General features: G+C 42.1%; 1 protein-coding gene across 1 annotated transcript in view; it reads left to right on the top strand.

The window, feature by feature from the left end:
- The window catches only part of PHLPP1 (PH domain and leucine rich repeat protein phosphatase 1), a gene marked incomplete at both ends in the record, with an annotated part of 185278 nt that overhangs the window by 108130 nt on the left and 54976 nt on the right, over positions 1-22172 (top strand). Inside the window, one exon of the mRNA XM_080714393.1 lies at positions 8072-8238. Coding sequence (XP_080570519.1) covers positions 8072-8238 — 167 coding nt within the window. The remainder of the gene's footprint in view (positions 1-8071; positions 8239-22172) is intronic.

Raw genomic sequence — 22172 nt, 5'->3', positions numbered from 1 at the left:
AAAATTTGGTAACATTGAAAATTTTGTGTTGAAAAGGATGAAATTGAAACAAGTTGTTAGGATGTTTAGCTGATAAAGATTAAAACACTATATCCTTAATTTTATATTCTTCCCCCTCATTCCTTCCCCAAACATTTTGGAAGTAAGGGGAATGAAAAAACTAGTTCAGTTGAGGTTAATAATTGTTTACAGAAGTCTAGTGAACTCCCCAGTAACTGTCCTTTTAGCCAGGAGCATAATTTCCCAAGCCACCGAAGGCTGGACCAGAGCACTTAATGACTCATAATGCCCGGTCACAGGCGTCTGGTCTTACACAAGCAGAGTTATTTGTGCTATTTCAGCTGCTTTGACCAAGCTTTCCAGAGTTACTTTGCTCAACTTTACACATACAATGTACATTAAAAGGATGCATGCACTTTTACTATAGAGCAGATGAAGTACCAGGTGCATGTTACCTCAGACTTGCCTTCACCTCAGAAGGACTCTTTCCCACTCAGTGAGCCCCAGCTCAGTGGGAGGAATGCAGAGGGCAGCTGTTTCAAGGAAAGGTGAGGTTTTGAAAGCATGGCGAGATATACTGGTGTAGAAGTGCATTTAAGCTAGGCTCCAAGGAAACATTTTTGGCATAAGTGTCCTAAGGGTAGGCAAAGAAACAACTTAGTAACCTGTCAAGCAGAGTAGCATGTTAAGAAAATGTGTGGAAGCCCATTAAGTAATCTTAAAATTTTATTCTATTATTATTATTATTATTATTATTATTATAGTTTTACCCAACAGTGTTCTTTGGGGAAATAACTTTTAAATCTAAATGAACTTTTTTCTCCATATATGTCTTGAAAAGCCCTAAGCAGCTAGTTGGGATTTGTGTTCGTGTTAATCTATCTCCCAGTGTATGTAGGCTCCTGAAGAGAAGTCCTGACTCACTCTAAATTATCAGCCTTAAAAGTTTGTTGTTGTTTATGTAGACTAGAACTAATTCCCTAGGCCGTTACCTTGAACTGATCTAGAACTTGAATCTGTTTGTATGTGTTTGTTGATGATCTCTCTCTGTTTAATTGCACTGCATCTATTGGCAGGAACAGTTCCCAGTACACTATAGGTTTCTGTTGTTGTTGCTTGTTTTAAGGATTTGTATTCTTTGTAGCTATGGATGTTGGTCTAGGGATGCTTGGTTTACATATCCTCTCCTGATTTTTTTTTTTAAACAAAAAACAGTACTATTAGCAACTTGTTGAGCTGATCAGGCACATATTTTTATTCCACTGTAGAGATGAGGAAACTGAAGGACAAAGAGATGAGTGACTTGTCCAGAGCGGCTTCGCTAGTGAGTCCTGGCACTCTCCACGCACCCTGCATGTTCAGTCTCGGGCCTCAGCTCTGTGTCATCCCCTGGCTTGCTGTTGGTGGGCAATGCAAAAGTATAATTGCTTTTGACACAAAGATTCTCCCACCCCAGTACTGGGGATTGAACCTAGGTCCTTGTACATGCTAGGCAAGTGCTCTGCCACTGAGCTGCATCCCCAGCCAAAAGGATTTTATATTCCAACTGTGAGGCCCTTTAGATGTCCCTTTCTATAACAAAGATTTGAGACATTTCCTGTTTCTTTCTCTTTTGGATTTTTGTAACCTTCTCCACTTTTCCTGTAACCTGTTAAGTTTGATCGGATGTTCCCTAGTTGCAGGAGGTGAGGGTCTGTAGCCCATTTGGACAAGCTGTGTGAGATTGAGTGGGAAGAGCCCATGATGTCAAGGAGTGATGGCCCCACAGGGCTCCGTCCTCCTGTGAAACACGTTTGCTTAGTAGATGCCCCCCTACTTCTCCTGAGGATGACCCACTATCTATCATCCCCCTGTCCTCATTCTTAAGGCTTAAGCTTCTCCAAGGGATAGCTTTTCCTTATGCCAATTATGTTATCATTTTGCATGTGATTAAGGAATCCACCCTTGTGTGGAGATCTGGACTGCATCCCAGGCCCTGACCTGATGGCACTGAGTTGATAGTTCAGCTTCTCCTTTAAACTGGTCCTGTTGCTGCCTTAGCCACATGGTCTTGGGCACACTCTGACTCACCCTAACCTTCATCTTTGAGTCGGGTCTGAGTCCTCACCCTGCGGTGTTGTGGTAAACATTGAATGACCTATTATGTCTTTAGCTCTTAAAAGAAACTGTCATAAGGGAAGCACTTCCTAAATGTTAGCTTTATTGTTACTACCACTTGAAAAATAAGCTAAGATAACATATCCAGGTGGTTTTCTTATTGCTATCTGTTCTTTGTGGAGGTCTGTCTTGAGAACAGTCTTAGTTTTAATAGCTGATATGTTGGTGGGCCACCACTTCTTTAAACAGCCCAGATGGTAGCTTTCTCATTTGAGAATCAAGCAAACCTTCCAGTGACGCATTTTCTCCTTGTGGTGGAGACCTGAAGGAGCCAGGTTGATCTAGGTGTGAGCACTCACGGGACTGGGCGGAGGCATAGGTGGCTTTGTGGTCTCCTTGGCAGCTTGCCCCAAGGCTGTCATGACATATCGAACTGGTGTTCTCATTATAGATTTTCCTACCTCTGCAGTGGCTATCATGAGACCACTCTCATTCTAACCCTCTTAATGTGACTTCCTTCCCTTGGTTCCAGCAAGGAAAGCCTGCGGTTCAGAATGAAAGAAGCAAATACGGCTTGACATTTAATCAGTTTCTCTTGGGTGTCTGAAGGGAATATTTAGTGTGATGCCTCAGTAGAAATAGAATTTGTCCTCCATAGTCTCCAGGTGAAAAGATTACCTAGAGCGGTCAGGGGTAAGTTGGTGAGAAAGGAAGGAGGAGTTGTGAAGCCGTCCAGAGGTCCTTCCAGCAAAACATGCCACGCGTCGAACACTAAGTGCAAGTGTGGGTTATATCAGCGATGAAAATAGAGAGATCCTTGCCCTTATGGCCCGTGCAGTTAGGGACAGATGAAAGCAGTTACTCAGGACATTGGTGAGCATGTCCCACTCTTCAGAACCTTTCCTGCTTCTTGCTGAGCCCACTTTAAAAGTCAGCATCCTTAAGGTGGCCAGAACGGCCCCATGGGATCTACTGCAGCCCCAGCCCTTTGCTTCCCTGACCTCCTTATCCCCACTGGCCCTCACATCCTCCAGGTATGCCAGGCATGCTTCTTTTTTAGGGCCCTTACTCTGGCTACTTCTCTGCTTAGAATGTTCTAGACAAATTCTCTCTTCTATCCATCTCCTGTTATAAGTGACCAACGTATTTTAATTATAGTCTGCCACCTTCTTAACAGCCCTGATGTCCTTTTTTGTGCTGTTTTGTCCCCAGACTACTTACAAATCTTTGTTTTGTTTACTGAAGCATATTAAGTGCTTAGCTAAAATAATAATTGGTGCATAATAGATATTCATTCAACATAAGTGAATGGAAATGAAAACTACTATGCAAATATTAGGAAAAGACTGCATTAGCTGAAACACAGCACTGATGGCTTAAAAGAACAAATTTCTTCTCTGGCCAGAAGTTCAAAAGTGAGGTGTGTCTGTGGAGTCTCATCCCATGGAGCTCCAGGGGAGGATGCAGTCAGTGCTTCTCCCAGCTTCTAGTGGCTCTGGGCGTCCCTTGGCTTCGAGCCATATCACTCTCCTCTTCCACCTCAAAACTACCTCACTCTTCTGTGAGGATACATGGATTTATCCATCAGCATTCTTCCAGGTATAAGCTAAAAGATGACCATGTAATATAGAGGAAAGATTTGTTTTCTTAGTGTTTCAGATTCAGTCCTCATGAGGCTGGGGACTGCGCATCTCCAGGCACAGTGGCAGGAGGCAAGACAGGGAGAGCACGTGGGCTGTGCTTCTCACATCATGGAGGCCAGAGCAAGACAGGGCTGAGGAAGAGGAACCATAAATATAATGCCAAAGGCCACACCCCCAGGGACCACTTCCTTCAGCCACACCCTATCAGCCTCGGGGGTACCACCCCACCCAAGTAAATCCATTACAATGGAGTTATCCACTTCTGGGTTTACAGCCCTCATGGCTCAGTTATACCAACCCTGGCTATTAATAAATGAGCTCTTAAGGGGACATTTTGTATCTAACTATGACAATGGATTTGTATTTAGAACCCACCTCGGTAGTCCAGACTAATGCCCCCCTTTCAAGATCATTAGCTTAATCACTTTTTTTTTGGCAGATGAAACAATATTCACTGATTCTAGAGACTATTTTGCTAAATGAGACAATAGTCACTGATTCCAGAGATTAGAACATGGATGTATATTTTGGGGGCCACCATTTGCCCAGTGTAAAGGTTTGCTAAAGGAATGTTTTGGTTATAAGAGGAGGACTTGTTCCAGGTGTGCCATATGTAGTGGCAGGAAGGCCAGAAGACTTCACTTACCCCTCCCCCATTTTTACTGATATTCTTATTGAGACCACATTATCTTTTTACCAAACGAAGCAGACATACATGCTCAGACACACAGAAGATTAAAAAGATGGTATTATGATTTCCAGGTGCTGGCCTGCCCAGCTGTCAACATGTGGATATAGTTGCTGCCTGTTTTCTCTTATCCCTCTTACACAGAAGTAAAGATTAGAGATAAACTCAAAATATCTGATCTTCCATTTCCTATTTCTATTTCTCTCTCTTCCTATCTAGAAGCAATCAGTATCATTCATTTGACATATGACCAATCTGTGATTTTATAACTTCATTACCCATGTTACTATTCATAATGTATTGAGTTGTATGTGTTAAAATGTTTGTTTTTCTTTCAGAAGTGTTATCATATTGTGTATAGTGTACTAAACTTGTTTTTTCCTTTTTTCATTTTCTTTTGTGGATGGAACCCAGGGGCACTACCTCCCAGCTACACCCCAGTCCTATTTTTTAAGTCTATTTATTTATTTATTTTTGGCACAGGGTCTCACTGAGTTGTGAAGGGCCTCGCTAGGTAGCTGAGGCTGTCCGCGAACCGTGATCCTCCAGTCTCCACCTCCCAAATGCTGGGATTAAAAGTGTGCGCCACCACACCTGGCCTAAACTTGCTTTTTTTTTTTATCAACTCAGATTGATAGACACAGATCTAGATCATTCTTTTTTTTTTTTTTGGTGGTACTGGGGTTCCTGGAAGCCCTTCTACCTCCGGGCTACACTCCCAGACCTATTTTAATATTTTTATTTGGAAACAGGGTCTCCTAAACCAGCGCACACGGCTGGCTTTGAACCTGCGTGGTCCTCCTGTCTCCGCCTCCCAAGCGCGGGGATTACAAGCGCGCGCCACCACGCCCGGCTTAGATCATTCATTTTTACTGTGCCTCTCTGCAGCAGGTTCTCTCTCCTGGCTATAGCATTTGTAAATCCAGTCTTGAGTCCCATGCCAGCACCCATTGGATCAGTCTGTAGCTTCAGCAGGTGAGGCCCTGAGCTTCGCCCAGTAGCCAGACGGTCAGGATACTCGGCATCCCATGAGCATGGACTGTTAGAGGAAAGTGAAGAAAGGATTGGGTGCATATAAAACCACAGGTGTCTACTTGAGGTTCGAGTCTGGGCTGAAACATCCTCTGGAGCCTCCCCTGCCCCGCACGTCATTTTCTGGGCCCTTGCACTTTCTGTTATTCCAGCGGTCATCACGTGGTCCGCTCTTGGTGTGTCCTCATTCAGGCCTTGTTTTTCTGCCGCGTGCTCAGAACGTATTTCTGAATGAATGGCTCCGCTGACCAGCGATCTGCAGCCCTGGTTCCTGTGAGCAGGCTCCGGTCTACTTCCTGTGAGCAGGGATTCTCTTTGCCACCTGCCTTTCAGGCTCGATAAAACTCTTACTCTTTTCACATTTATTTATTATTCATGAGTGGTTTGGCCCTATTTGTTTGGATTTTTTTTCTTATCCAGTGCTAAAAATTTCAAGGAGAGATGAAATAAATCCCTAAAGTGCAAGCCCAGACTTCTCTAAGATCATTTGAGATGAGCCCTGCCTGGGCTTTTCCATGCCAGTGCCGTAGCTGTCATGTGTGCAGTCATTTCCTGATACCCCCCGGTGTATTTTGTGTATTTTATGTCTATTTGCTTCTGAATGCCTTTCTAACATCTGGAAAATCTGAATTACAATGGATATGAAACGTGACTCATTCCATTTTGTAAGAATGGTAATAACAACGTCTAAGAAGTGCTACTTCTTTGCCAGGCAGGTAGGAAGTACTGTCTTTCTGCCTGATAACTAAGACAAGAAAACTGGGGCTTGGAGATCAGGGATCTCTTCACCTCAGCTCAGCTCACTGATGGTGCTGTGATGTGAACCTCCATCTTCAGGACTATGTTCTTTCTATGACTAGGAAGGAGAAAAAAAAAAAACTTGAGGTTTGATAACAGATAAGGAATGAAGTTTTCGCCATAAAACTTTGGTAAAGATAAAGGGGGAGAGTGAGCAGAGGCTTAGAACTACATTCCCCTGGCCTCCGTGAGAGAAAGAGCCCTGCATGGAAGTGGAACTGTAAACTCCTGCATGTGCTTTAACATACACCAGCACCGTATTGCCCAGCATGCTGGGAGAACATTTGAGAGATACAGGTGGCGCGGTGCATTTTCTCCAGTATGCAAGATAGTCTATAACCTCGGGATCCTGGCTGTGAGAGGAGTCATTTGACTAGGAAGGCACAAACATTTAGATATAAAACAAGTTTTAAGCTGGGCGTGGTGGCGCACACTTGTAATCCCAGCATTCAGGAGGCTGAGACAGGAGGATGGTGGCTCACAGACAGCCTCAGCTACTTAGCGAGGCCCTTTGCAACTCAGCGGAACCCTGTTTCAAAATAAAGAATAAAAAATAGGGCTGGGGTGTAGTTTGGAGGAAGAATGCCCCTGGGTTCCACTCCCAGTACTACAGGAAAAAAAAAAAAAAGTTTTACATAGAATACATACAGGACGCTGGGCGTGGTGGCGCACGCTTGTAATCCCCTCCGCTTGGGAGGCCGAGACAGGAGGATCACACAGGTTTGAAGCCAGCCTCAGCTACTTAGTGAGGCTCTCAGCAACTTAGTGAGACCCTGTTTCCAAATAAAATATAAAATAGGGCTGGGAGTATAGCCCAGAGGTAGAAAGCCTCTGGGTTCCACCTCCAGTATCACACACACACACACACACACACACACACACACACACAAAAAAAAAAAAAAAAAAAAAAACCATACAGGAAGCAAAACACAATGATTTATAAAGCATCTCACTGAAACTTTGAGGCATGTACTATAATGGAATTTAATTATATGATACAGTATATTAAGATGCATACAAGGCCATTGATACATTATTTGTACTATTTTGAATATGTATTTGTATATGTGTATGTGTGTGTATGTGTGTGTGTATGTGTATGTGTGTATGTGTGTATGTGTATATGTGTGTATGTGTGTGTATGTGTGTGTATGTGTATATGTGTGTATGTGTGTGTATATGTGTGTGTGTGTATGTGTGTGTGTGTGTGTTCATTCCTAGGTTCAGTTTAGAGATCTCTCAGCTCTGTATTCACTCTAAACTCTTAGATTAGTTTGTTCCTCCTCCTCCTCTTCATTTTCCTTCTCTTCCTCGCTCTCCTCTTTGTGGTATACCAGGGACTGGACCCCAGGGGCATTCTACTGTTGAGTCATTTTTCCAGCTCTTTTTTCTTTGAACAGGGTCTTTCTAAACTGCCCAGGCTGTCTTCAAGCATGTGACCCCTCTTACCTCACCTTCCTCAGTTGCTGGGATTGCACGCATGCTCCACCTGCCTGTCTCTGAATTCTCTTATTGGGATTATTTTCAGGAACAAAATTTCTGTGTTCGAGGAGAGTGATGATGTCATCACGCCTAATGCAGTATTCTGTGCTCTTTGGGGGCCATCTCCTCTGCTGGGTTACAGTAGGTACCTTCGGCAGGTGTTTTGTTTTAGCACTGGACTGAGTCCTGTGCTAAGCAGAGAGCATTGGTGTGCACTGTTAGAATAACCGTGCTATTACAGAGTGCGCCTGTGCCCCCGAGTGCGGCTGTCCACAGAAAGCATCCACAGGACACATCCATGTATTAATATTCGCGTGTCTTACCCCTCTAGGTTGCCTCTCAGCGCATCAGCTCAGTGGACCTCTCCTGCTGTAGCCTGGAGCACCTGCCTGCCAACCTCTTCTACAGCCAAGACCTCACTCATCTCAACCTAAAGCAAAACTTCCTGAGGCAGAACCCCAGCCTCCCAGCTGCCAAGGGGCTCGGCGAACTGCAGAGGTGGGCCTGCAGAAAGTGGTACAGAAACCCTGTGGCATGTGAACTTCCTCAGAGGGTGGGGTAATCGGGCTTTCTTTATTAGTTGTAGAGATTCCAGTTTTTAATTTTTATTCTGAAATTTTCCAGGCTTTCTGCCTTTGAAATTAATGACTTATGATACTTGTTAACTGGATATGTTTATATAAGGATAATTTTTTAACTACCTCTTGAAGATGATCACTGCCCTGGCTTCTGACCCCATCAATTCATTTCGCTGGATTTCGTACTTGATACAAGTGGATCTCACAGTGTGACACTGTGTCCAGCTTCTTTCATTCATGTTTCTTTAGGATTAAAAAGCAAAACAGCATTGCAAGTGACACATTATCCGCTTTTACTTTATAGTGTGATATAAAGCCATGACTGATGTGTTGAAGGTTTTGAAGTTTTACACTGTTATATAGGTGTCTGTTTTACTCTTTCTTTTGCTTTAAGAAGGAGAGGTAAGCCTAGGGATATAAACTTGTGGGTCTGAGGAGCTGGTGAAGCTGCTGTTCTGTTGCCCTTTGGACAATACTAGACCTTCAGTTAATCCCCTTTTTAACACACATTACTAAAGGTACTTGTCTTTTATCCCCATTATCCAAGAAAGATTTAGTTACACAGTTTCAAAGTAATAAGTATATAATAAATACCATACATGTATATATAACATGTGTTTGATATCAGGAATTAAAATATATATTTAAAGTCATATTTATACTTTACAAAATATTAATGTACCTTTTTAATGCTCATACAGTTAGTATGGTGGTTTTGAGATATGCTATATATTTAATTGTTTTGTGTGAGTAAGGAACTTATGCTAATAAAGCACTGTCTATATTTTATGGGAAGCCTGTTAGAGAGTTACCAAAGGGTGTATTTTCACTTACGTCTCAAGCAATATTTTTTAGATTTATTAGGGCAGATTGCCAGGGAGAAACTTTAGGTACAGTGCAATAATAAAGAAGTAGGATTCTGAGACTTTTTTTATCTTAGGACATATCTCCTTAACTTTTCTTCTGGCTACAAATGTCCACCTTAAACAAATTGGCCATTTTAACAGAACATTTAAGTTGGTATTTGTGCCAGCATTCTAAATCTGGAAAGATGGCATGCTGATGTACACACAGGTCAGCAGTTTCAGAGGGAAAACATTGTTCTTGGAACTACCACAGTTTGTTTTTCCTTTACTGGCATTGGAACTCTTCGAGTTAACATTCAAAACATAGAGAAGCAAACGTCAAAGTAATTTTTGGTGGTTTTAATGGTTTCTTTCCTGATTAGATATTTCACCAATAACTATAATGTGTTATTTATAGCTCTCTGTTTTATTAATAAATAGCTCTTCACTTTTGGCAACTGTATCTCCAGTTAAGTGACTCAAATAGTCTAATGCAAGATAGTATATTTGCAGTAAAGATTTTTGTGTGTGTGTGTGTGTGTGTGTTGGGGGGGTACTAGGATGGAACCCAGGGGCATTGCACCTCCAGGCTACACCCCTGGTCCTACTTTTTAGTCTCTTTACTTTTTGAAACAGGGTCTCACTGAGTTGCAAAGGGCCTCACTAAGTAGCTGAGGCTGTCTGCGAACCACGATCCTCCAGTCTCTGCTTCCCGATTAATTTTTCCTTATTTAGTTTTACCTTGTTATTGTGTAGGACTTTTACTATAAAACAGTTTTATATAGTAAAACAAGCATTTAAAATATAATCATATATTGTTAAAGAGCTTACACCGATTGAATTTAAAAGTTAATCTGTAATGTCAGTGCACAATATAAACATACAGCTTCTTTTGTGTAAAGATTTATAATGGCATCTTTTTTCATAATTTATTGGCACATTGCAGTTATACATCATAGCGAGGTTTCCCAGGATGCAAACCTGTGTGCACACAGCCCTCTGAGTCCCGCCCTCCTCATCCCTCCCGCTCCCCCTGCTCCCTTCCCACGAGTCAGTGAGACTGGTAGAATACCTTCACATAGCCGGGTGTGGTGGCGCACGCTTGTAATCCCCGCACTTGGGAGGCAGAGACAGGAGGATCGCGCAGTTTCGAAGCCAGCCTTGCTGGCTTAAGAGACCCTGTTTCCAAATAAAAAATATAAAATAGGCCAGGCGTGGTGGTGCACACTTGTAATCCCCACGCTTGGGAGGCGGAGACAGGAGAATCGCGCTGGTTCGGAGCCATCCGTGCTGGCTTAAGAGACCCTGTTTTCAAATAAAAATATAAAATAGGTCTGGGAGTGTAGCCCGGAGGTAGCAGGGCTTCCAGGAACCCCAGTACCACCCCTACCCCCCAAAAATATATATATATGTATGTATAATAGGTCTGGGAGTATAACCCTGAGGTAGAAGGCTCCTAGGTCCCATCCCTAGTACCACTAAAAAAAAAAAAAAAAGAAAAAGAAAAAGAAAAGAAAAAAGAATACCTTCACATATTGCCATCCATGCTACTGAAATATGCCCCCAAAGACGAGGGCAGATGCTCTCCCTTAAATACTGAGTTTTGTTGTTCTTAACTGTTGTCCCTTCTCTGTATCACAAAGTTCTATGCAATCGTTTTAAAAAGAGCTGTTTGTTTTGTAGATGTGATAATGCATTGGGATAGGAGTTGACTTGTAACCATTTGGTGTTAATTTGGCTTTTGCCTTAGTGACTCAAAGCTCAGATGCCATAAGAGAAGTGGTTTACTTTGGTCTAGCACCTTTGTAAGTTTTGAGTGTTTTCTCTGCGGGGCTTGAAATTCCTAGAGGGCATAACCGAGTCTCCCTCGGAGGTCATTGCTGTTGCCAGGTAGATGATCAGTTTCCAGCACCAGAGTGAATGAATCCACCAGTGAATGGTGGTGGGACTTGCCGTGAGTCACTCAGTTATGTAAGGAGGCTACACTTCTTTGCAAGACGTATTTGTAGAAACTTGTAGAAGGAAGTGAGACTGGTGATTTGTCATTATCTTTCTATTTTGTGAGAGATGATGATGAGAAAACAGCAAAATGAGATAAAGAACATGACTTGGAAAGAAATTTTGCAACAAAGGATTGGTAGTTGGAAAAGGCGGCGTTAGGTTTAAAATAGACAGTATATTGGACTTGTTAATGAAACAGAAGTCTCTGAGCCTAGTCACCATTCTCTCAAAGCACCTCACCTTCCCTCGCCCCTCCCCTGCAGTGTGCGCCACCCGCCTACTCTTCATGACCTGGTCAGCCTCACCTTCCCCTCAAAGCACACGTGCAAGGACTTCTGTGGCTCCAGCTTTGGGTATATATTTCCCAATGCCACGTTACCTGTTCCTTTTCCAGCCACTTAGACTTCTTGATGCTTATGTACTTAGGACTTTTTTTTTTTTTTTTTTTTTGCAGTACTGAGGATGGAATGAACCTCAGGGATATTTTACTTCCAAGTTACACCCCCAGTCTTACTTTTTATTCTTTATTTTGAAACAGGGTCTCACTGAGTTGCAAAGGGCTTCACTAAGTATCCGAGGCTTGCTGTGAACCGCGACCCTCCTGTCTCAGCCTCCCAAATGCTACTTACGACTTTTTATTATAAACATATTTCTAAATTTGCCATCTCTTTGCAAATTTCTTAAGCGTAGGAAAGGTTTGTATCCATCTTCCCCTCCATACATATGTGTGTGTGTGTGTGTGTGTGTGTGTGTGTGTGTGTGTGTGTACTTGTTGAATAGAGCTGGTTTTCCCACTACCAAAGACAATCAAATGAGGAGGTGTTCCTAAAAACTTTTAGAAGATAACACCCAAAATACAATGAAATTTGTTCAAGGACTTTTCTAAGGGGAAACGGTCATTAAAATAATGGTTGAGCAATCATATTGCAGTAGTTGGTGCCTGAATATCAATTTAGAATAACGGTTGATAAATCATGTTGCATTATTTGGTGCCTGAATATGAATTTCAATGAACCTCAGAGTGTGTGATTGTGTCTTAGAGTCTTAGAGGTTGTGATATGAGTGTGATGTGACTTACACCAAAGTAAAAGATTACCTTTGGTTAAGGGGGGAGTAAATTAGAGACTTAGATGAAAAAGGTGACTTCAACTCCGATTAGGTATAAAAACTTGTTTTAGCTGAGAAAGATGGCAGGGCCGTCTTTCTCAAACTGCAGAACAGTGGGAGAGGTGGAATGAGCGTGAGTCGGTGTGCATGCAGGTGGGTGTAGTAAAATGAAAGTTATGGAGACATGAGCAGTGAGAAACTCTTAATTATGCCTGGCATTTAGCAAGTATCTTTCTTTTCTGAAAGCCCAAATATCTGCATTTTAGTTCTCATGGAATAGAAAACAAATGACCGTGGATCTTGGCATTCCAGAGGTAAAAGTTACTGATGTTAATTCCTTGCCCATATCAAAAGCTCACATTTTCAGGTTGATGTTGGATGAGAGATTTCGGTTTTTATTTTAATCAGAATTTCTGAAAAATGTTAGTGGAAATAGTGATAATTCATTAGCATGGCAGAGTAAGGTGGCATGTTAAAATATCCTTTGTGGCTCATTTGCCAGACTTAGACTACAGTACTTAGGGCAGTTTCCGTTTCTTTGAAAACACACACATCCTTGATACAGGTACTCAGAGAAAGAGAACCATGAGAAGGAAGGACCATCAATGGAGTTTGATGAAAGTTTCCAAACAAAGGTTTAAGGAATTTCATAGAATGTATGAAATGTTCCTTACTCAGTTAATTGTTTCTGCCACTGGATGTGTCTTTCTTAAAGGGCTTTGATTTTCAGATGGAGTTTTGATCCTCTCCGGAAGCTTTCCATTTCCTGGGATTCATGTTTTCCTTCCCCGAGCATTTGATCAAAGGAAAGTCTTTACATGGTTCGTGAGGCCCTGAGGTTGTGTAACCTTTGGTCTTCTCCCAGCTGACACTAGCAGCCTCATTTCTGGCAGTAATGGCCTATTCTTCCCTATGCGGCACATTTTGAAGAAAAGCTCAAAGGGAAGCAAAAGCTTCATCAGCCAGACAGTACTGAATCACACTCTGCCCTGTTGACTTCTTGGGATCATTTAGAATGTTCTTTAACTTTTTCCCAACTTAAAAAAAAAAAAAAGCATATGAAGGGAGGGAAGGGAGAGTAGTATCTTTAACAGCCTTGGTTTGATTCTAATTTGGTGTTTGTATTGTCCATAATTAAACTTGTTGTTGCGTTCTCTAAGCTTTTAACATGACTCCAAGAGTTTAAGGCAAAACCTACTCTGAAGATCTTTGCTGTGTTGAGTGGTAATCAGCTTCTCACTCTGCATAACTCCTAGGGGCAGTGATAGTGTAAGAGGGCCAACAGATGCTTGTCTTGGGGTTGTTGATGGGGAGGTATCATCGTAACTTGAGACTGGGGACCACGGTTAACATCATTACTGATGACTTCTGAAATAATTCCTCGGTAGCCATTGTGGGAACACTGCTGGAGCAGTACCGTCTCTCTCTCCTCCGCCTCTGCCACATACGCACATCTCGCTCTCCAGCTCACTGAAACAACATACACCTGTACCTTTTGTGAGCCAGAGACCCACGAGAGTTTCTGTTTTTCCTGAGGGACTATAATTTTGCTGCCACTCACTAACCAGCGTAGCAGTGGAGCCTTGAGTGGGAGGAGTCACTTGCCTGGTGTTATTTCCCACAGGATGATGACACCAAAACTGGCAAGACATTGACAGTGGCCTCTGTCAAAGCAGGCACACCCATCTCTCTCTGTTTGGTGATTTTGGACTTAATAATTAGCAAGAAAACCTTGGGGAAAGTCTAGTAACTACAAAACTTTCTCAAGATGCATATTTTCACACGTGTGTGTGTGTGTGTGTGTGTGTGTGTGTGTGTGTGTGTGACTTGCAACAGAGGGGAATGCTATTTATGTGACATACAAATCTATATATCCTAGAATGGATTGTTTCACTTAGTTCAGAGTTTTTTGTAGATAAATACCAGTGTGTCCATTTGAGGTGCTCTGTGATTGGGCTTTATGCAGCCTTTACAGCCTTTACGGGGATTCTTTCTACCGAGTAATTTAGCCTGCTTGATATTCCCCAAGTCTCCCCTGGAGTTTTTGTCCTCCACATCAGTGCTTCTCAGAATATGGTATCTGAAATCCCTGCCTCAGAATCTGTTTCTCATCTCAGTCCTGCTCAGCCGGAGCCTCCAGTAACAGGGCCCTGGAACCTGCTCCAGTTTAGAAACAGTCACACCATGCTGTCTCTTCCTGTGTTTCTTTCTCTCTGTTGTCGTCTGTCTTTTGAACACTTCTTGTTTGTGTCCTTTCAATGAAAGTACGTAAACCCTCATAATTTGTTTTCCCCACAAATGTTTTATAAATGTTTTCACTATATAGCTTATCAGCTTTTTTCCCCCACAAACTTTCTCATTTCAAGTTTCTGGAGGGTGAAAACGATTTCTAGCTCATGTCTCGTACATGCTTCAGACCCTTTTGTAAGAATTCAGGAAATACTGAGTGAATGAAAGGTTTGACCCCAGTATCAGATTTTTATCAAATCTAACAAACTTTCAGGTGTTGGGTTTTTGCTTGTTGGTTTCGCTGTGCGATAAGCTTGGTCTCTTTGTGATACGGGCGTGTGCTGCTCGCGTCTAACTACATTTTGATGACATAATTACTCTCTGGATTTCACTCATGCACTTTCTCGTTCCTTTGTAATGTGATATCCTTGATATAGAGCTCCCTGCTTTTCATTTATATATATCCTGGTATGACTCGACTGGGATTTTATCCAAGGATATTGTGCGTAGATCTTTGCCTCATTGCATTAAAAAGAGAAGGGGAAATAGTGATCCATTTTCTTCCTTTTACAGGAATATTTTTACGTTGTTGTCTTACTGATATGGTGGTTCATATTAAACATCTTGAAAAGTATTGGCAATTAAATTGTCTAATGATGGGTAGAAGTGTCGATGAGAGATAAAAAAATATTCGTGGATCAACTGAAGAAATCATCTCATAAGAGATGTGTTTAGTATAACCTGATAGAATACTTCTTGTTTGTCTCTTGATTCTTATATTGCTAATGTATAAAAGAATCAGGAAATGATAAATTTATGCTAGTTGTGATTCAGTCTTTTCTTTAGTGACTGCCGCGGTTGTTATATAATGACTTTTATAGCTTGGAGTGATTTCCTCTCCTTTTTTTATTTTTTTTTTGTGACTGTAGGGATTGAACCCAGGGATGTTCTGTCTCTGAGCCATACCTCCAGCTGTTTTTTTTTTTTTTTTTTTTGAAATAGGGTCTAAGTTTCTGAGGCTGGCCTTGAACCTACAATCTTCCTGTCTCAACATCCCAAGTAATGGGTTTACAGGCATGCACCACTGCGCCCAGCTTGGAATAGTTTTCTACATAATATACTTGCTGGATTCATGGGAGCCTTCCTGGCACGTCCACTTCCTCCTCTTGTGAGTAGGAACTCTGTCTTGTTCACCATTGCATCCAGAGGGTTAACCAAGCTTAGGGCCTCACACATACTAAGTAACCAGTAAGTGCCCCTTGTTTTATTTACTTTAAAACAAAGATTAAAATTAAAATTTCTTTCTTTAGGTAATTTGCTATTAAAGCAACACTGAGTATTGCGTTTCGTTGTTACTTTGGAAAAATCATATCAAACATTTGTGAATTTTAGCTGTGGTATTAGTATACTTTTGGAAGGTTGTTGTTGGGGATTGAACCTAGGGGCATTGTATATTATACTTCTAAGCTATACTCCCAGCCAGTTTTATTTTTTGTCTGGAGACAGGACCTCCCTAAGTTGCTGAGGCAGTCCTCCTGTCTCAGCCTCTCAAGTATTGGTGAGCACCACATTGCCCAGCTTCTCTGCAGCAATTATTTTCCTTTTTTTTTTTTTTTTTTGCGGGTCAGGGGATGGAACCCAGGGGCATCAAGATTTGATTCACCCTTTTGTGACTGAAAATTTTAACTACTCCAAGTGAAATATGCATGTGCTCATTTCTGTTTTCTAGTCATATTAGAAGGTGACATACTTACTTTGCTTGTACCAAGAGTCATTCATGGTGATGAGGACTCAGATAGGGTGGTTTCTGTTTGTTTTGGCTCCAGTGTTGAGAAGCTGGTCGCGTGCCACATTAGCATTTGTGCGCCGCTGGGCCTCTCAAAAAATGATAGCAGGCACTCCTAGGAACAAGGCCGGTGAACTTTTCAGCCCTTAGAACAGAATGGCATACATTAACTCACGTGGATTCATTTCAGAAGTCATAAAGGGTTGGTAGGAAAAGCACAGGACCATGAACCTGAGAAGAGAACTGAGAGTTCACATTTAGGGCAGTAGATCTTGGGGGTGTGGACGGCAGTTTAAGAGCCAAAAAGAGATGAATCGTGCGTTCTGAAGGGTGGGTGGTTTCAGTGGTGCTGAAGGCAGAGCCGAGGAGTCAGGTGTCCTCGTGCCAGTGCAGATGTAGATAAGTCCAAGAAGAGCGGAGCAAAAGGCATTCTTTGTTGCTTTCTGCGTTCAGGAGAGCTAGCTTCTGGTGACTTCTGCGTATTATTTTTTTTCCTACAAAACTCTTATAGCATGTGCAACTAGCCCCGTGTCATAACTGGATGGGGACGAAAATTTTAAAACATGGCTACAGACCCACGTTCAGAAACTAATAAGCACCACACTGAGGAAGTTATAATGCAGAGAGCGCAGTCGCTGACTGATGGTCTCTTCCCTTCATTTAACTTAACTCTTGTTACGTAAGGAAAAGTGCATCTGACACTCACTTTAAAAAGTACTTTCATACCCTTCCCAAGATTGGTCCTTAAAAAGATAAGAGAGATGGTACTTTATGACACTGATGGTCTTTGTGAAGTACCTTTGCCCGCCTAAGACCACAAGGTGGCTTTTCTGGAGAAGCCGCCTGCACTTGGTTTTTACGTTCTCAGGAGAAAAGGGAAATGCAAAGTAAATGTCATTACTTAATACTGTAGCCTAATAATTCCAAAGTGTATTAGTATGCTCCCTCCCAAGGTAAGCACAAGTTAAACAAGGGCTGTTGGTAGGAAATGGGTATCTTTACACCTGGGGGATCTTTTTAATTAATCCATTCGTGGTGAATAGTAATTTAAGAAAACAATACTCACTTTGCTATACTCTTTTTTTTTTTTTTTTTTTTTTTTGGTGCAGCATGGGGATAGAACCCAGGGGCATTGTACCTCTGAGCTACATCCCCAGCCCTATTTTTTAGTTTTTTATTTTGAGACAAGGTCTCACTGAGTTGCAAAGGGCCTCGCTAAGTAGCTGAGGCTGTCTGCGAACCACGATCCTCTGTTCTCCGCCTCCCAAATGCTGGGATTAAAACTGTGCACCACTATGCCTGGCTCCTCTGCTCTACTCTTTGAGTAAAGTGAGTATGGTTTCCTCTCCTTGGGTATCATTTGTCCCCCTCATTTGGAGCACACTTGAAATATGTTTAAAAATGGAACTACTGAAGGCCCGGTGTGGTGGCGCACGAGTTTAATCCCAGCATTCGGGAGGCAGAGACAGGAGGATTGCGGTTTGCGGACAGCCTCAGCCACTTAGTGAGGCCCTTTGCAACTCAGTGAGACCCTGTTTCCAAATAAAGAATAAAAAATAGGGCTGGGGCTGTAGCTTGGAGGTAGAATGCCCCTGGGTTCCATCCCCAGTACCACAAAAAAAAAAAAAAAAAAAGGAACTACTCAGCCTGAGAGAAGCTAGCCACCTTCAGGAGAAAACTCATGGCTGCCTTGTTCGCTCAGTAGCGGTCTTAAGGTGTGCTGGTTCTTCCTGGCAGTTAATTAGTTATGGCTATTAAGCTGGAGAAAGGAAGGAAGAGCAGATAAGAACAATAGCAGATCAGGCCCCGCGATGCTTTAGCACGCCCTTCCTGTGCACAGCCTCTGCTACTGTATTTCTGTCCTATGGAGTAACTAGAGGAGGAGATGCACATCAGAGACATAGCACTGACTTGTCAGAGTAGTGATGTTATCAGCCCCATTCGCTCAGCCTTTTCCTCTCCCTACTTTTGACCTCAGTCACCTCAAGGTCCTACTTTGGCAAACAGTCCTGTACTTTGTTATCTGGAACTTAGCACACCTGTTTTGATAAGGACTTCACGGTTTGCTTATAAACAAACTGCAGTTATGATTTCTGTCTCTGTAGGTTATCAAGTCTTTCCAGGGCTTTTGTGTAACAATATTAAATAACAGAAGTGTGCCCTGGCGCTTCGAAGTAAGTCATTCGTGAGTCTAAACTCCTGCGATGCGCACTGGCATTTGTTAAATGTAATCCTGTAATACTGTGTCCTGTAACTTTATTTTAATGATTAACTAAGATTACCCTGTATTAGGCTTTCCATAAAAGTTAACTGGATTTCTTTTCCCTCTGAGCTTTGTTGGAGGACAAATGGATATGTTATAATTCTTCTTCTTTTTTTTTTTTTAAAGCCGACTGCTTACTCTGAAAAAGGAAGCCAGTCTTTTCAGGTTGTTGGGTAGTTTGAGAGCATTGGACAGTGCTGGAATTAGTTCGGATATAAATATACAAAGTGTTCAAAACATTCATCGTCCTTCCTTGCTGATAATGTCTCCCTTGATGGGGAAACGAGAATGAGAAGGTCGTGTTGTCCATGTACAAACCTGGGCCAGCCCTTTTGACTTGTGTTCTTGAATTATGAATGGTTTATATTAGACTCTTTGATAAGGGGCACTCGAGGAGGAGGAGGAGGAAGAGATGAGCAGGAATGATATTGAAAGGTTATATGCAACAGTCATGCAATTTCTCTCAGCTTGGTTTCTTTATCATGAGCTGGGGAAATAGAAGAAAATGACTTGAAAGGCTTCTCTGTTCTCAATTTTTGATAACCTCCAACAAATAAGATGCACACTGTCTTACTGCATTTGCATTACTCCAGCAAAGGACCAAAGCAAAGGTAATTTATAAGCAGCAAGTTACTGTTCACAGTCGAGACTGGGAAGCCCAAGGTCAGGGTGCTCACAGAGTCCATGTAACAAGAGGTATTGATACAAACAGTAAAAACCAGCAGGTATTTAGTTCTTGTCCTTTTAGCTTCTGGACCATTAAATAGTCATTTCTTGTCATCACTAGATTAACCACAATAGTTGTTATGATCATCATTAATATTTTTTAGTGGCCTTTAATTCTGTGATACTTATTCTCACCTGTATTAAGTAGCTGTGAGGAAATTTCTGAGTGACTATAATGATAGAACTGAAATATTAGTTTAAAATAAAGTTTCTTAAACCAGCTCACCAAATGCATATTTGTTCCCCAAACCAGCCACTGTTATTTTGGACTCGGGCCTGCCTGTACCTGTGATCGTTGATGTGACTTACCTGTTAGTTTGGCAGAGCTACAAGGCTTGTACTGCATTTTGTTACGGAGACACAGAGACTGTCTAGTCTACTGGAGCAGTGTGTTGACACCTGCTCTCTCCTCTTCATTTTCTCAAAGGATGGTAGAGTGAGGAAAGGTCTTCCACTTACCATTTTGATCTCCTGTCTCTCAGAACTTGCACCTTTCCACTAGGTGTTCATTTCACTTTTTAAAAATATTATTATTATTATTATTATTATTATTATTATTATTATTATTATTTTGTGATACTGGGGATGGAACCCAGGGGATTTCTATCTCCGGGCTACACTCCCAGGCCTATTTTTTTTTAATATTTTATTTGGGAACAGGGTCTCACTAAGTTGCTGAGAGCCTCACTAAGTAGCTGAGGCTGGCTCTGGCTTTGAACCTGTGGGATCCTCCTGTCTCAGCCTCCCAAGTGCTGGGATTATAAGCGTGTGCCACCACGCCCAGCTTTACTTGTTTTAAGTCCCAGGGGAAGTGAATTCTTTATGGACCTTCCCTCTACCCTTTTATAAAATGGTTTTTGAATCTGCAAATTCTGGTAATCTGCATTCCACAACTAGGAAGAAAATGTGGAATTCAAGAAGACTAAGAGCGAGCGTTTCCAAAGCAGGTAAATTTTAATGTGTTCTAATCAAGAACTCGTGTTATCAATAAAGAAAAAGCTAACAGTTGAAAATTTGTGTTCTTAGAACTAATTCATACTTTGTTTGGTAACCAGGTCTCTGTGTTCCTCTCTGGAAAGAATGTGGGGGCTTGGCTCTGTGGGAACGATTACAAGGACTTGTGGGGAATGTGGTTTGAAGGAGCTAGAAATTGAGGATTCCTGTAAATCAAAATCAGCTCTTAAGACTTGCAGGTTTAGAATAAAAAGTAGATGGAGACCTCCATGCCCTATATTTGTATGTATAAGCTACAGTCATGCTAACAAACTCTGAGATACATTCTCTCCTTTTGCCTTGCCAAGTATACTTTTATAATGTCCTGGCTGCCTGATTTTAAATTGGCGTGATGATACATGCCTGTAATCCCAGGACTTGGGAGGCTTAGTCAGTAGGATCACAGGTTCCAGGCCAGCCTCAGCAATTTGGCAAGGCCCTGTATCAAAACAAGAGTTGGAGCCTGGTGTGGCGTGTGCCTATAATCCCAGTACTTGGGAAGCTAAGACAGGTTCTAAGCTAGCCTCAGCAACTTAGTGAGACCTTGTTTCAAAATAAAAATAAAAGCCGTCCTGGTGGCACATGCATGTAATCCCAGCATTTGGGAAGCAGAGACTGGAGGATTGCCATTTGCAGACAGCCTCAGCTATTTTGTGAGGCCCTCCGCAACTTAGTGAGACCCTGTTTCGAAGTAAAGAATAAAAAATAGGTATAGGGGTATATCTCAGAGGTGGAATGCCCCTGGGTTCCATCCCCAGACCTGCCCAAAAGAAAATAATAATAATAACAAAATTAAAATAAAGGACTTGGAGTATAGATCAGAGGTAGAATGCCCCTGGGTTCAAGCCCCGGTACTCAAAAAATAAAAAAATAGATGGCTTAAATGGCTGTGAGTGTGGATTGGAGGTAGAATGTCCCTGGGTTCAATTCCTAGTGTCAAAATAAAAACAAGTTAGCATTTTCAGACTCCTTAGGTGTTGGGACTCACAGTGGCAGCACTGACAATATAGGGCTTGTAGCTCCACCTCTTCCTCTCCGGTTCATCCCCCACCTTGCAGGGTGTGGACACTGCAGCCCACCTGTTGCAGCTGTGTGCGCCCTCCGGCCTGTGGGCACACATGCATCTGGGAGGCTGGAATCGGGGAACAAGTCCACACAAGCTCTAGAAACAGGGCTGGTGTCATTTGGGTGGAGGTTTCTAGGGTCCTGCTTACTCTTAATATGGAGAACATATTTCTCCAATGGAAATGTAGTGCAAGTCACATAAGTAACTTTAAATGATCTGATATCCACATTAGAAAAAATCAAAGAAACAGATAAAATTAATTTTAATAATAATTTTATTTACCAAGTCTTTGAAATCTCGTATAGGTTGACATGAACATCCGTAATCTGAACGCTCAAGATCTCAAAGGCTCTGAAATCTGACACTTTTGAGTGCTGACCTGATGCTTTAAAAGTTGCATATTTTGGAGCATTTCAGATTTGGGGATTTTAGATTGGGGATGCTCAGTTGGTACAATCTATACAGATATTCCAAAATTTAAAAAACTCCAGTCTCTGAAACACATTTGATTCCAAGCATCTGGGGTAAGAAACAATCAGCCTCTGTATGAACTTTGTACTTGGAGAACATCTCAATTTCCACTGTGTTTCCGGTACTAGGCAGGCGGTATCATATTGACCCTGTGGCTATAGGAAAGGGAGCCCAGACTGTGTTCTGTAAGGAAGCTCTGCGCCTGGGGTGGAGGGCCACCTCTCCACAGAAGTGGTGTGTGGCCATTGAGGTCACTGATGCAGGGAAATATTGGACCTCTTTCTGCTTAGAGTTAGAGAGCTGTTAGCCATTTTAAAATATAACAGATCCATACAGAGAACAAATGTGGGACACTGGTTAAGAGTTT

This window comes from Muscardinus avellanarius, assembly GCF_963383645.1.
Source record: "Muscardinus avellanarius genome assembly, chromosome: 17".
Taxonomy (NCBI): Eukaryota; Metazoa; Chordata; class Mammalia; order Rodentia; family Gliridae; genus Muscardinus; species Muscardinus avellanarius.
Note: the sequence above shows the minus strand (reverse complement) of the source record. Positions and strands in the feature narration are given on the sequence as shown.